This window comes from Oncorhynchus mykiss, chromosome 9 (assembly GCF_057628025.1).
Source record: "Oncorhynchus mykiss isolate SJ-2025 chromosome 9, ASM5762802v1, whole genome shotgun sequence".
Classification (NCBI taxonomy): domain Eukaryota; kingdom Metazoa; phylum Chordata; class Actinopteri; order Salmoniformes; family Salmonidae; genus Oncorhynchus; species Oncorhynchus mykiss.
This window is the reverse complement of record NC_143030.1, coordinates 28,802,990-28,818,688: the sequence shown is the minus strand read 5'-3', so window position 1 is coordinate 28,818,688 and position 15,699 is coordinate 28,802,990. Positions and strand designations below refer to the sequence as shown.

Sequence of the window (15,699 nt, the reverse complement as noted above, 5' to 3'; positions counted from 1 at the left end):
CACACATAAACCTCGATATGAGTCAAACATGTATTCTAGTGTCAAAATTGACTACAAAGTGTAAATAGGATCATTTCGGTCATAAAGTCTTGTCCAAAACGGAGATTTGCGAGATTAGGAGAGGGAAAAAAAACGTCACAGAATAAAGAATACCACAAATTTCCATTGGCTTGGGTTTATTTCAAACCTGCCCACAGCTGGCAGCATCCAAGTAAATCATAAATTCTGAGTGCTGCTGTACGCGACCCGATCCCAAATCCTTGTCCAGACGCTGAGACGCGATAGTCCGGCATCCCATGTCCCATCTGCTCTGTACGCCACCTCCCCACAATTCCGATATGCGTCCTCTACTAATTTGAATGTGTTGAAAGTTAGAGAAACTGTTTGAGCTGTGCCGAGAATTAAAAAAGTATGAAAGTCAACGGTCCATTATTCTACAACACTGCAGTGTGTACGCATACACGTTTTGGACTATGATAGACTGCATAATGCCCATTGTCAATTTGTTGTGGCATTCGATATTCCCCAATGGGGCTAGGTTAAGAACCATCAGAAAATTACACAATTACATGGGTCAATATTGTAAAATGTCAGTAGCTCTAAATTTCAATGACAACTTCAAACCAACTATAAATTGTAAAAATGCATATAAATATTGAACGCATTTAAATTAGACAACTAAAAGGTGTGCAACATGAAAATATTGTCCCATTTACATTGTGTAATTTATTGACGGTACCTAACTCTGGTTAAAGAACAAAAAAATCTCATGACTGAAACTTAGTCGATTTTATATCGATTGTCTGGGGCCAAGTTAACCTCCCCTTTCATACTTTAGGGAAAGAGGTTCATCTTGTGTGTTAAACTGCGAGTTTTATCAATTCCAGTCCCCTTGCTTAGATGGTACGGGGTCCTCCCCGGGATAATTTATGTAGATGAACTGGGAAGCTCAGTTCTGATTACTTGTAAAAAGGACATTCTACTCCATTGCCATTTCGTGGTACCCTTCCCCAGATCTGTGCCGAATCCTGTCTCGGAGGCCTATGGACAATTCCTTTGACATCCATTTATTTTGTATTTAACCATTATTTTAACTAGGCAAGTCAGTTAAGAACAAATTCCTATTAACAATGACAGCCTAGGAACAGCATGGCTTGGTTTTTGCTCTGACATGCACTGTCAACTGTAGAAACAGCTCAAGGATGATTCATGGAAACAGGATGCACCCCAGCTCAATTTCAAGTCTCATAGCAAAGGGTTTGAGTACTGATGTAAATGCGAAATTTCAGTTTGTTATACATTTGCAATTTTTTTTTTTTTTTACTGTTTTGCTTTGTCATTATTGTGTGTAGATGGATTAAATTGAGTTTTTTCTCCATCAATTGTAGAATAAGGCAAAATGTGGAAAAAGTCAAGGGACCCAGATTCACAAAGCATTCATAAGACATTTCTTCTTAACTATAGACTTAAGAAGAACATTTTGCAAAGTTGGTATTCCTCAAAAAAGTTGTTGAAAAATGTATTGCACTAAGCAAAAAGTTAAGAAATTAGATTCCTGAAAATAAAGTTATTGGAAATGTTCTTAATTCCAAGATAGCAAAACCCTTGTCTTAAATTTAGGGCAGTGAGAGAATAAGCTCATGAAAGCAAATTAACATGTTCTTGCATTTAAAATAATCAATACTGAAACTTTGAGTAAGTTTGTGTGAATTAAACATGTTTTAGCAACAAAGGCCAAAAGTGTTTTCCTGCGATTGCACATAGAACTTTTGTGCATTGACTTGTCAGAATAATTTTCCCTCTATGGCTCTAGCAACTTGAATGCATCTTGAGGGCACAGGAGGCTGCCAAGGGGGGGATGGCTCATGATAATGGCCGGAATGGCATCAAACACATGGAAACCATATGTTTGCTGTATTTGATACCATTCCACCTATTCCGCTCCAGCCATTACTACGAGCCCATCCTCCCCAATTAAGGTGCCACCAACCTACTGTGCTCGAGTGGAATATTTATCTTGCAAACAGAACACACAAGCTAACTAGGTAAACTATTCTACTATTGGGCTGTCTAAATTTTAATAACATTACAGCAAAAATAGTAGCACTGGAAAGTTACATACTGAGTCATAAAGTATAAGCTTTGAATTACCAGCTACGGTAGGCTACACACCGCTGTTTGAGTTAAGCGCTGTTTTGGTGCACATTATAGACTATTTAATTCGCTTCATCTGAACATCAGTGTCATCAACAATCATGCATGTCAGTTCAGTACACACAGCGTAACAGAAAATAAAATATTAGAGAATACATTTATTTGGGAATACATTTTGTAGAACAGACATGCTTCTGTCTGTATTAGGCTATGTCATCTCCAAACCAGCAGTGACTAGGAACTTTAACTCCTGCTAGCCTCACAGGTAGGCTAACCAAATAAATTCAAACCAACTGCCACGGTCACACACCTGCCGGCTGAAGCTAATTGGCGAAAGAAGTTGGAAAGCTTGCTAGCTACTTCAAGGCAACACCTGGTAACACGGTTTCACGTTATCTAGAAAGGTGAGTGACTAATGTTTTGGCAGGGTGGAAGTACAAACGCTTCCCAAAACACACACAAACAAACACACAAAAGCACGCCTCCGAAACCCAAATCTCATTCTGTGGAGAGGAGGAGAATTTAAACCGAGGCTAGATCGGGAAATTCTTTAAAAGAACAAAACAACAAAATCTGACAGTCCACTCTGAACACTATTGGGATAATTTATAGAGTATTACACATTATGGTTCCAACCTGGTTTATGAGTTTAGCCCCTAACAGAGCTGCTATACTGGGGGCGTAGCGTTGGTGTAACGAAAGTAGACCGTCATTGTAGACATTTAGCTGCTACAGAATGTATCCTGGAGAAAGCTTGAGCCACTTTATCAAACGCTCTCACGGTACTTTTTTAACTAAAGACGATGTGGACGATTAAACTACGGAAAGCCATTCATTTTGGGTGGAAGAGAAGTGAAATTGGGCAGGGAGCGTTGGGCAATGTTTGCGTGAAAAGAGCGGGACCTTAATTTGAGAAAGATTAACTTTATGCAAAAGCTCTTAGCCTGAGTATTTGAAGGCTGATTTCAAGGTTTGGTCCTGCCGTACATACCTACAAATGCTACGGTCACAAGACGCAGGCCTTATTGTCCTTAGAATTTCTAAGCAAACAGCTGGAGGCAGGGCTTTCTCCTATTGAGATACATTTTTATGGAATGGTCTACCTATCCACGTGAGAGACGCAGACCCGGTCTCGACCTTTGTCTTTATTGAAGACTCGGCTCGTCCCGTTCCCCTCTCCATTAGGTTCTCTGCCTCTGACCCTATTACGGGGGCTGAGTCACTGGTTTTTTAGTGCTCTTCCCTGCCGTCCCTAGGTGGGTTGAGTCACTGACGTGATCTTCCTGTCAGGTTTGTCGTCTCCTCGGGCGGTGGAGATCTTTGTGGGCTATACTCGACCTTGTCTCAGGATGGTAAGTTGGTGGTTGAAACCCTGACCTGTTCAACGGATTTGCTACCTTGTCCCAGACCTCCTGTTTTTAACTCTCCCTCTCTCTACCGCACCTTCTATTTCGACCTCTGAATGCCCAGCTATGAAAAGTCGTGACATTTACTCTTAATACACTGACCTGTTGCACCCTCTACAACCACTGTCATTATTATCTGACCCTGCGGGTCATCTATGAACGTTTGAACATTTTGGAGAACAATCTGGCCTTAATAATCGCCACCCGGCACAGACAAAAGGGGACTGGCCACCCCTCAGAGCCTGGTTTCTTCCTAGGTTCCTGCCTTTCTAGGGAGTTTTTCCTAGCCACCGTGCTTCTGCATTGCTTGCTATCTGGGGTTTTGGGTAGGGCTTCTGTATAGCCCTTTGTGACACCTGCTGATGTATAAAAAGGGCTTAATAAATACATTTGATTGATTGATTACGCAGCACCAATTTAATCTCACTATAGCTTCTAGACCCTAATGGATTGGCTGTTGATGCCTAGCATGCTTGCTAGCACCCAAACGAGGGCAAAGACAGTGTGGCGAGGCAAAAATACAAGTGCTAGTTAATCCCCCCCAGGTGTGAGCTGCACATCAATTTTATTAAACATGCTGCTCACTCGTCCAGTGTAGCAGCTCTGTAAGTACTGCTTCTTGCCATAATGATGCTCTTGGCTTTTATCTCCCCCCTCAGGTCTACAAGGGCATCTTCCCATGTGCCTCCGCACATCTTGCCAAATGAACATACCTTTACAGTAAAGACAAGGTTCAAATCTCTTCGCGCCACTATTCGGTTTGGGTTTCCTTTTTACTTTGAGACACCCGGATCCCTTATTTACGACGTTAGTGTTGTGTTGGAAATTTCCCTTGTTCCTCAGTTTCTCCAGCAACACTTTCCTCTGTCTTGAAGCTATGTCAAGACTTAAGACATAAGCAATTTCAGCATTTTCCTTCTCGTGCTGTTTCAAGTGGCGGGAGATCTTCGATTGGGGCTCTCCACATACAAAACAGTAATTTACATTGCCTTTACAGGGGCCATTTTTTCTCCCTCTCTTCTTTCTTCCGGAGTTGTTCATGTTGTCAAAGTCCATGGACTTGTCTAATTGGGTGTCCATGACAGCTGCTGCACCTGGTAGCTTCACACATTTTGGGACCATGATGTTGACTGGTGAAGTCAAGAAGTGGTTTTCTTCAAAGTTCAAACAACTTTCTGGTTCAAAACTTCCAAATGCACAACTTTTCTCCACATCACAGGATTCAGTGGTGTTCTGGTGCTGTGGAGAAAGACCAAGAGGAATGTTTGTCACACTGTCTACACATACATTTCCATATACTGAAGTTGTACCTGATACAACGCATTTGAGCACAACACTGCACCTTTCCATTAATTACCTTCTACTAGTCTGTATTCTGTTTGTACATTGTCCATTGCTGGCAGCACCTATTCACTAAGTCATATTCCGGGTAAAGTAAATGTACTTGATTCTGAGTAATCAGCCTCACTCAGGGCTTGACCGATCAGAAGCATCATTTTTCTTCTCACATTCTGAGTGCAACAAGCAGCCCCCCCCCCCCCCCTCCACAAATAATGGAAAGAGGTTCATTTTGATGTACCTGGGTACCAGCATTTGATGAGTCAGCAGGTTCATCTTCTATGACGGACTTCTTTACACAAACACTCCGCCTTTTCTGAGCCGAAACAGTCTTGACCTGTGTGTTTGACATATTACATGTTACAGCTTTCATTTGTTACTTTTTCCATGGCACATGCCGATGCTTCTCTGTAGTGGGAACACATTCTCTCACACACACGCTAAGGTACTAAAGAAATAAAACATAAGAGGCACTAAGTATTTTGAGGTGTATATATATTTATTTTCATAAACTTGATTTAATTTAACTTTTATTTAAGCAGGGAGTCATGCTGATATCATGGTCTCTTTTGCAGCTGAGCCTTGCATGATAACATCAATTACACTATATACACACACATCAATATACATAAAAAGCAAACGAAAGCGTATGTGGTTACCTCATACAACACATAAGCCAAGTTACATAACATTGTTATAACACTAAACCCATCCATCCCCTTACAAAATTTGAAAAGCATTTATCTGAATAGTTCGCTTCAAAAAGTTTGAATATTCATAAAATGTAAATACTAAAGATATGAACTGCCAACACTAACTTCAGAGAACACAGCACAATGGCATCCAGTTACATACTGCATGCAGATTCTCCTAACCACACTGGACACCAGTCAACACGGAATGTTACGTCTTCCTTAACTTCAACACACAAACACGAGGAATTATCATTAATGTAAAAACACTGTCCTAACAGTAGAGGACTCCTGCAATATCTTCACTACCTCTTTGACGTGATTCTATTTCCTGCCAACCGCCGGAGCCAACAACGGGCCCAATTTGTGCTGATTAGGATATGACCGCCATTCTCTGCCAGCATCTCTGGGTTTCTGCGCATCACAATGTCTCGTGTGGCTACCATCAGCATGGACGGGCTAACCTGACCTCCAGCTCTTTTCCTCACCATTACGAAGCGAGTAATCTCCTCATCAAACATGTCTGTTCTGAATGGCCTCAAATGGGGTAGGTCTTCCACTTTCTGGACGCCCATGCTTTCGACCGTCTGTTCGTAGCTGATCCTCATGGACCTCACAGTGTTGGGGCTGATGCGTCTTCCCAATTCCTCAGACATCATGGCTGCGGCCATCTGTGCACCCACCTCCATGCACATCCGCGCAATCTTGGCCCTTTGCTCGGGGGTGTACCTGAGGTAGGTCCCTCTCCTTTGCGGGTGCGGTTGAGTTCTTACTCTTCGGCGCCGGCGCAGATTTCGTAAGTCCACAGAGCTTGACTGCCCAGGTGTAAGCCACTGTGGAGAGAGAGCTATGTTTTTCAATCAGCGTGTTAGAGAAATCAAATAAAAAGTGTGTGTTTGTGCGCATCAATGGTGTGTGTAGGTACCGGAGCTGAGCCATAGAGCCGTGCTATCCGGGATCCCTGGGACACCCTACCCCATTGAAGTGTAACTTTAAAAATGGTTAGGGTTATGGTTAATGTCCACCAATCTGGTTTTAGACCTGGGCATAGCACAGTTTCAGCTGCTACTCTTGTTTTAGATGTGTTAAATTGCTTAGATCATAAAAATCACTGTGCTGCCTTATTTATAGACTGTTCGAAGGCCTTTGACAGTGTTGCCCATCGCAATTTAATTCAAAGGTCAACTAAAATAGGCCTGTACTAGGCTTCTTGCAAGTGGTTTGAGAATTGTCAGACAGAACATTGTAATTTCTGATGGTGTTAAGTCTAAGTTCCTGGATATTAATGAAGGTGTACTACAGGGTTCGGTACTGGGACATGTTCTCTTTACATAAATAATATTGGTCTGTTAACTTGTAATATTAATCTATGCAGACTATAATGTAATGTATGTTATTGCCCCAACTGTAGACCAGGTGTTGTTAGAGCTGCAATCTGACTTTGTTGCCTCACAAAATGCCCTGGTTGGCCAAGATTAAATATGTTGTTCTCTAATTCTCGCAAAAACAAAAAAATCAGATGGACTACATATAGTGTACAAAACATTAGGAACACCTTAATATTGAGTTGCACCCGCCCACCCCCTTTTCCCTAGGAACAGCCTCAATTTGTCAGGGCATGGGCTTTACAAGGTCTCGAAGGTGTTCCACAACGATGCTGGCCCATGTTGACTCCAATACTTCCCACAGTTGTCAAGTTGGTTGGATGTCCTTTGGGTGGTGGACCATTCTTGATACACACGGGAAACTGTTGAGCATGAAAAACCCAGCAGCGTTGCAATTCTTGACACACAAACGGGTGTGCCTGGCACCTACTACCATGCCCCGTTCAAAGGCACTTCAATCTTTTGTCTTGCCCATTCACCCTCAATGGCACATATACACAATCCATGTCTCAATTGTCTGAAGGCTTAAAATCGTTCTTTAACCTGTCTCCTCCCCTTCATCTACACTGATTGAAGTGGATTTAACCGGTGACATCAAATGATCATAGCTTTCACCTGGATTCACCTGGTCAGTCTCATGGAACGAGCAGGTGGTCTTAATGTTTTGTACACTCAATTTATTTATTAAATGGTTCTCCTATTGATCGGGTTCCCACCTATAAAAATCTGGGCTTTTGGATTGACTAGGATTTAAAGTTTAAAAAACCAATGAGCTAGTTAAAAAGCTAACAATTAAAGTGGGCTTTTAAAAATAATAATAATAATAATAGAAATAGGTCTTGCCTTTCCCTAAACAGCAGGAAGCAGATTGTACAGCTAACTTTTTATTAAAGAATAATAAGAAAATTAGGGTAGGGACGTCCCAAGGATCCCGGATAGCACTGCCCCTGAGCCATAGGGCAGACAGAGCATCCTCCATCCCACTATCAGATTAGGGGTGTGGGCAATTTATGCTTTTTGACCCCCCCCCCCACTTTCTAATCTGAAATCACCATCACCCAACTTCTCATTTTTACTGATAAAAAAATAGTGAGCTCGTCCTGACAATATTTATCTTTAGAAATTAGCCTGGCATTAGCCAATTAATATAACGAAGCTTTGGATTTTACGGGGTCTCAAAATCGAATGGTTATACCATTTGGAATTTTATGCTTTGACCAATGAATTATACCATGCTCAGCTCCAGAAAATATTGCCGTCTTAACCTGTTCCGGTAAAAATGATTGTTTAACGAAAAACTACCAATACTATTTCTTATGGCGAACCTGAGTAATCTAAATAGAATTTGACTGAAAGCCCCAATCTGCAGTTGGATGTGAGTTGTGTCCACGCCCCTAGGCTACACAACTCCGGTAAAACACAATTTTCTACAGTGCATTTGGTAACAATTAGTTTATTGACAAGCAAATTACATTGCTTGTCACTAAACTAATAAAGTCTGATTTATGACATTGTGAAAGACATTTTATAAGCATCTGAATGTTAAAGATGCCACGCAGATGTATGAATAGCCTATTGGAACAGCGATAGGCCTACCTCTCGTTGGCTCGAGCAGCTGTCTCCCGAACTGTGCGCACAGTTGTTATCTGACAGTCATACAGTTACAAGCATAAAAGTTCATAGGCTACTGAACCGAAGGAGGGGAAGCATCAATTCAGTCACAATAAATAAGATATTTTCAGAATATAACAATGACTAAAAAAACATTAGTGAACCGGTGATTCACAATGTTCAATCGGTTTGGCTCCTCTTAAAACATTTGAACCGGGGGACCTGTACATTTAAGTGAATTATTACATCCCTACTGTTCTTGCCATCATACTCCTGCCTCAAAGTTCACTTCTGTCAACTCTGAGTTTGCGTTACATCCTTTCGTTTTCTTTCCCATTCATTGTCAAAGGCTCTGAGTCTGTTGTGATTGGAATGTGAACTCAGTCAAGTGAAGTAGCCAGAGAAGGTATGAGACTTATCTACTTAAAAGGGATATTTTACTCAAAAGAACCATGCAGTATTGTTTCATTAGTCCACTGTTGAAATGGTCCCCAAATGTTTTTGCATGCCAGCAGTAAAGTTAATATCTAAAAGTTATCATATGATGCACTTGCGTCATCACATTTTGCACTAAAGACATAGAGAAACATTTTCTAATCTAATTCTGTGGCTGTAGGTCTCAATCGGACACTCCCAACCATGTCAACAGCTTCTGTATGTAAAGCCTACATGTCTTTACCCGATAAGGACCTCTGCCTTAGAAAGAGAACTGACCTGTCGATGGGTCACCGATGGTCCTGCAGAGTCCTCCTTGACAGCATCTCTGTCTCGCCACAGGCTTTGGCTCCACTCCTTGCCATACACCATGTCCACTTTGGGACACGGCTGCTCACCTGCAAACAGAGACACAAGCTTTGTAAGTGAGGTGTATGACAGTTTGAAGGACATTATTTCAAATCATCGACAATGGGACCTGATACAATCTGATGTAACAACACTTTCGACATGAGGCAAACGTGAATTGCTACCTTCTGTTGAAATTCCAGCCTGTGGGTCCTTCTTCCTGTGTGTGCCTTCATGCCCCGCTTCGTTCTTAATGACAACGATTTGAATCCCATCCCTCTCCATGGCTGCTGTAGTCTGAATCAAGTACAGTGGAATGAAGTCCCACATGTTTGCATACAGACCATGAAAGAATATGCACATGGGATGCAAATTATGCATCTATGTAGTCCAAGATTTTACTCCTGGGCTAGATGTAACGTTACTCTTATAAACGTGAATTTCTGGCGGCCTTCTTCCGTTACACACAGGTGTTCAGAGAACGCTAGACAGCTCATCAGCACAGGCGGTTGCTCGGTCTTTCATAAACACACGCTGTAATATGGCGATAGCCCTATAAACAGGTGTGTATCAATTGAACCTTTTTGTTTATTGGATATTATTTCTAGCTGGTATGAAAAATAAGGTCATTATGCTTCTAAAACCGTACAGTACCGCAAGCAATGCGTCTTAATGTTCAGATTGAGTGTCCGGGGCTCTTAAACTCTTAACAGTCCGACTTATGTGTAATAGAACAGAATAATTATCAAGGGCTGGCATCTAACTAGCTAAATATATTAGGTGACAGACTGCTGTTATGACATTAGCTTGGTAGCAATATAGGTTAGACAGCTAGCTACTTGTACCTCGTCCATGGTATGAGCAGATTGTTGCAGCCATGATGATGCATTGTCCTCCTCTGAAGAATTAGGAGGACCAGCAGCATCTCCATCTATTTTGGGGCTGACGCATCCACCTGGGCCACAAACAGAAGAAACACCATTAGCAAGCGAACGTCAACTAGCTAGATGCTGTCTCTTGCTTATCCATATGCACTGTCCAGTTTGTAACGCCTCCATCATTGCAAGCGAATAAACTAACGTTAGCAAATTGCCCTACCTTTACCGCGAGCTGGAGTTCCAACACAACGATAACACATGGAACATGGTCGATTTCCCGCTGTCCACAGTTCTGCTTCCAAACTCTGCAACTTGTTTTTGTTAGACTCGTTCTCAATTTTCAGTGCTTCGTTCTCAAATTTACTCTTGGACACCTCCAGACGAAGTTCAACGGCGCTATCCTCCACAATTCGCAGTAGTTCCACGACCGCAATTTTAACAAGCGAGTTCAAAACAGAGGTTAGCTGAGTTTGTAAATAGTCACAATTCGCCATGGTTGTCTCTTTCTTTATACAATGGCAAGTATGTGAACGTGCTAAGTAGTTTGAAGGTGATAGTGCTAGCTAGCACCTATGTGAAGCTAGCCACAATAGGGGAATTTGCTGTTCGTTTTTAAAAATAAAAGTCCTTCATTGAGGGACAACTCAATACTACAAAGGTGTTCTTAGTGTTTTGTACACAACAATATAAACGCAACATGTAAAGTGTTGGTTTCATGAGCTGAAATACAATATCCTAGAAATATTACATATGCACAAAAGGCTTATTTCTCTAAAATGTTGCACACATGTGTTTACATCCCTGTTTAGTGAGCAAGATAATTGCCTTTTGCCAAGATAATCCACCCCCCTGACAAGTGTGGCACATCAAGAAGCTGATTAAACAGCATCATTGTTACAGGTGCACCTAGGGACAACAAAAAAAGCCACTCTAAAATGTGCAGTTTTGTCACACAACATAATGCCACGTGTGTCTCAAGTTTTGAGGGATCATGCAATTGGCATGCCGAGTGCAGGAATGTCCAACAAAGCTGTTGCCAGATAATTTAATGTTAGCATAAGCCACCTCCAATATTGTTTTAGAGAATTTGGCAGTACATCTGACCGGCCTCACAACCGCTGACCATGTGTAACCACGCCAGTTCTGGACCTCCACATCTGGCTTCTTCACCTGCGGGATCATCTGAGACCAGCCACCCAGGCAGCTGATGAAACTGAGTATTTCTGTAGGTAATAAATACTTTTTGTGGGAAAAACTAATTCTGATTGGCTGGGCCTGGCTCTTCAGTGGGTGGGACTATGCCCTCCCAGGTCCACCCATGGCTGAGCCCCTGCCCAGTCATGTGAAATCCATATATTAGGGCCTAATGACATTATTTAAATTTACTGATTTCCATCTATGAACTTGTTGCATGTTGCTTTTACATTTTTGTTCAGTATATATTAAATTAAATGAATACAACATTCTAATATTATTAATGCCTTTCTCTCCTTGCAGGGGATTAGACAGATGAACTGCAGCCCCCAGTTGCCCAAGCCTCAAAACCAGAACCGTGGGGAGACAATACTTGTAATTGTAAGAAATATTAACTTATTGGCTTTCCTGTATCTGTGCATGAGTCTTTAGAACACAGTCCATTGTACAAAATAAGGCATCCCCAAGTGGGGTACATAACAAGGGGAGGAACCTCAAAAGCTTGTTTAGTACATGAGGGAAAATTTAGTCTTGACAACCACCGGTTGTTGTTGTTTTTACACAGGACAGGAGTTTACAGGTATTTGTTCCAGCCCTTCACTAACACCTCAATCAACTAATTGTGAACTCAATTGTAGACCATGAATAGTTGAACAAGGTGTATATACTGAACAAAAATATTAACACAACATACAACAAGTTCAAAGATTTTACTGAGTTACAGTTTATAGAAGGAAACTAGTGGAAGCAGAGAGAACAGTCAATGACTTGAGTGGCTGGAATCTTTAATGATTTTCTGGAACTTCCTTTCACACCGCCTGAAATAGAGGTCTTGGATGGCAGGGTGCTCAGCCCCAGTGATGTACTGGGCTTTCTGCACCACCCTTTGTAGCGCCATGCGATCGAGAGCGGTGCTGTTGCCATACCAAGTGTACGTGATTTGTACACCGAGAAACCTGAACCGCTCAACCAGCTCCACTGCAGCCCCATCAGTGTGGATGGGGGCGTGCTGGGCCCTCCGTTTCCTGTAGTCCACGATCAGCTCCTTGGTCTTACTGACATTGAGAGGTTGTTGTCCTGGAACCACACTGCCAGGTCACTGACCTCCTCCCTGTAGGCTGTCCCATTGCCGCCGGTGATCAGGCTTACCATGTTGTTTTTAGCAAACTTAATGATGGTGTTGGAGTTGTGAGTGGTCATGCAGTTGTGGGTGAACAGGAGCTATAGGAGGACACAAAGCACACATCCCATGTTGAGGGTCAGAGTGGCGGAGGTGATGTTGCCTACCCTCACTACCTGGAGTCAGCTGTCAGGAAGTCCAGGACCCAGTTGCAGAGGGAGGTGTTCAGTACCAGGGTCCTAAGCTTGGTTTTGAGCTTGGAGGGGACAATAGTTTTGGACGCTGTGCTGTAGTCAATGAACAGCATTCTCACATAAGAGGGATACCTATCTTAGTGGGTGAGGGCAGTGTGGAGTGCAATTGAGATTGTCCTATGGATCTGTTGGAGCAGTATGCATATTGGAGTCTAGGGTGTCTGGGATGATGGAGTCAATGTGTGCCATATCCAGCCTTTCAAAGCACTTCATGATTACAGATTTGAGTGCTACAGGGAGGTTTTTGGGAACAGGAATGGTGCTGGTCAGTTTAACACGTGGAGATTACAGACTGGAACAAGGAAAGTTTGAAAATAACCATGAATATCCCTGCCAGCTGTTCTGCGTGTGCTCTGAGAACGCGCTCTGGAATACCGTCTGTCCTTGCGAGTGTTGACCTGATTAAAGTCCTTACTGTTGTTGGCCTTGGAGAGCGAGATGACCCAGTCCTCTAGGTCGGTGGGGGCCCTCACGCGCATCGACCCATTTTTAACCTATTGTCGATGAAACCCTCTTGGGCAAACACGTGGGGGCCGTGTGGGGTACACAAACAAAGATTGCATTCCTAAGGACAAATGGATTTTCGAACGTTAGGTCGACGCGATGAAAAATATACTTCATGAACCATTCTACAGCATGGACTGTCAATCATAGTATGCATGTGTTCAGATGATTTTCCAGAGTTTCATTGATCTCCATATATTTCTGTAAACACAAGTGTATATACTTACTATATCAGAAGTTCTATAAGGATACTTGGGAGATCTGGAAAAAAAAGCACGCATGAAACATATTTTATAGTTTGCTTTGTAAACTACCAATAAGTGGTAATATTTATAAAAAATGACAAGTGTTCATGTCTCGCCATTCTCCAAAGTTCTGGTTTTGAAGCTTGGGCATCTGGGGGCTGTAGTTCATCTTTCTAATACCCTTCAAGGAGAGAAAGGCAATAATAGTACAATAGTGTAGTCATTTAATGTAATATATTATTGTTTTATATGCATGCAAATAATTAAATTGGACATGTTATCCTTTACAATATGCCAGTGATTGTTTTGTATCCAATGCATTTAGCTTACATTAGGATGAAGTAGCTTAGGCCTTCTAATCGAGTTATATTGCATCATATCGCCTAGCAATATTAGTTATCAATGCATGAGTTGAATATAAACCAAGCTATCTTGACCATCAGTCATTTAATAATATGAATGGGTGTTATAGTAGTATGATTGTATGCAATGCAAGCCTGATCATTAGAAATTAAATACCAGAAGTCCTAATGCATGCAATATAAACTTTACAGTAAAACACGACAAGTCTGGCTATTTATCATTCTTCAACAGTAAGCAAAATAGCTTATCTATTTGTTAAATGTTTAGCTTCAGCCTCTGTAACATGCATGCAACTGCAAGCAATACCTGTCATACGTTCACAACATTGTAGCAGGAGGCCAACCAATATGCAAGTAAAGGACCCCACATAAAATAATTATTCTGGTCTGTGTCAACTTAATACACTAACAGGTACTGAGAAGATCGATTCTGTTACTTGTTTACTTGTTATTCGTGTTAAATATTTCCATTCCTCCCTTCTATCTTGGGACTGCAAGGCCTGGCACACTTCAGAATCATTTTGGTAGCTCATGTTGACCAGCAGTGTGTGCCACAGAAAGTATTTGACTCTAACCACAAAATTAAGTAAATTAGAAGGGTAAGGTCACTGGGAAGCCAAGCCCGGGGGAGAAAAAATTCCATTTTACAACCTAAAAAAAGCCACATTACAACCTATGTGTTGTTATAATTCCGTTGTTTGCTTTATAACTTGTTAGTTCATATGCCTTGTCACTGTGATAGGCCAAGCAAATAAGAAGAAACAGTGACAGAATAAATTCAACCACATCTTTGTTTCACCACAAAATCTGAGCAAAATCTGTCCGGTGAAGTCCACAAAGCATATTGCATGTAACAAACAGTTGCATGGTCAAGCAAGTTAAAACCAGTTAAATGTAACTAAATGTAATGTCATCTCCAAAATAAATTATTTATCATGAGAGGGCCCTAAACAAAAATAATTTCGTATGTATTTCCTATTCAACAAAACTGTAGGAATAAGGCTTGAAATTACTTATATGCTTTCGAAATATAGTATAATCAAATTATAATACGACTAACTATATGATTTCACCTTCCTTATGACTGTAAAATTCATATTTGTATGATTAGTGTTGGAGATTTTCTAAAGGTCTATTTGAATGAAAATGTCTGCCCCCATCACTGTGAATGTCTCACAGAGATCTAGCTTGGCTTCCTGAACTCATTAGGAACTCACCTTTCGTCTCATATTAATAAACTCAGCAAAAAAAGAAAGTCCTCTCACTGTCAACTGTTTATTTTCAGCAAACTTAACATGTGTAAATATTTGTATGAACATAACAAGATTCAACAACTGAGACATTAACTGAACAAGTTCCACAGACATGTGACTAACATAAATGTAATAATATGTCGCTGAACAAGGGGGGGGGTCAAAATCCAAAGTAACCGTCAGTATCTGGTGTGGCCACCAGCTGCATTAAGTACCTCAGTGCTTCTCCTCATGGACTGCACCAGATTTGGCAGTTCTTACTGTGAGATGTTACCCTACTCTTCCACCAAGGCACCTGCAAGATCCCGGACATTTCTGGGGGGAATGGCCCTAGCCCTCACCCACCGATCCAACAGATCCCAGACGTGCTCAATGGGATTGAGATCCGGGCTCTTCGCTGGCCATGGCAGAACACTGACATTCCTGTCTTGCAGGAAATCACGCACAGAATGAGCAGTATGGCTGGTGTCATTGTCATGCTGGAGGATCATGTCAGGATGAGCCTGCTGGAAGGGTACCA

General features: G+C 41.7%; 1 protein-coding gene across 3 annotated transcripts; it reads right to left on the bottom strand.

The window, feature by feature from the left end:
* Positions 1 to 159: 159 nt before the first annotated feature.
* On the bottom strand, positions 160 to 10,849 carry LOC110531830 (uncharacterized). Of its 3 annotated transcripts, XM_021615273.3 has the most exons (6): positions 10,468 to 10,849; positions 10,215 to 10,324; positions 9,555 to 9,666; positions 9,301 to 9,419; positions 5,140 to 5,235; positions 160 to 4,799 (listed from the first exon to the last, which is right to left on the bottom strand). In XM_021615273.3, exons 1-6 carry the CDS (start codon positions 10,739 to 10,741, stop codon positions 4,092 to 4,094), a joined length of 1,419 nt encoding a protein of 472 aa, XP_021470948.3. In that variant the 5' UTR covers positions 10,742 to 10,849; the 3' UTR covers positions 160 to 4,091. The 3 variants fall into 3 exon arrangements, with proteins under 3 accessions (XP_021470948.3, XP_021470949.1, XP_090040050.1); XM_021615274.3 differs by lacking the exons at positions 160 to 4,799; positions 5,140 to 5,235 and adding an exon at positions 5,379 to 6,423 and having other exon boundaries at positions 10,468 to 10,845; XM_090183924.1 differs by lacking the exons at positions 160 to 4,799; positions 5,140 to 5,235 and adding an exon at positions 8,800 to 8,944 and having other exon boundaries at positions 10,468 to 10,845.
* Between the last annotated feature and the right edge of the window lie 4,850 nt (positions 10,850 to 15,699).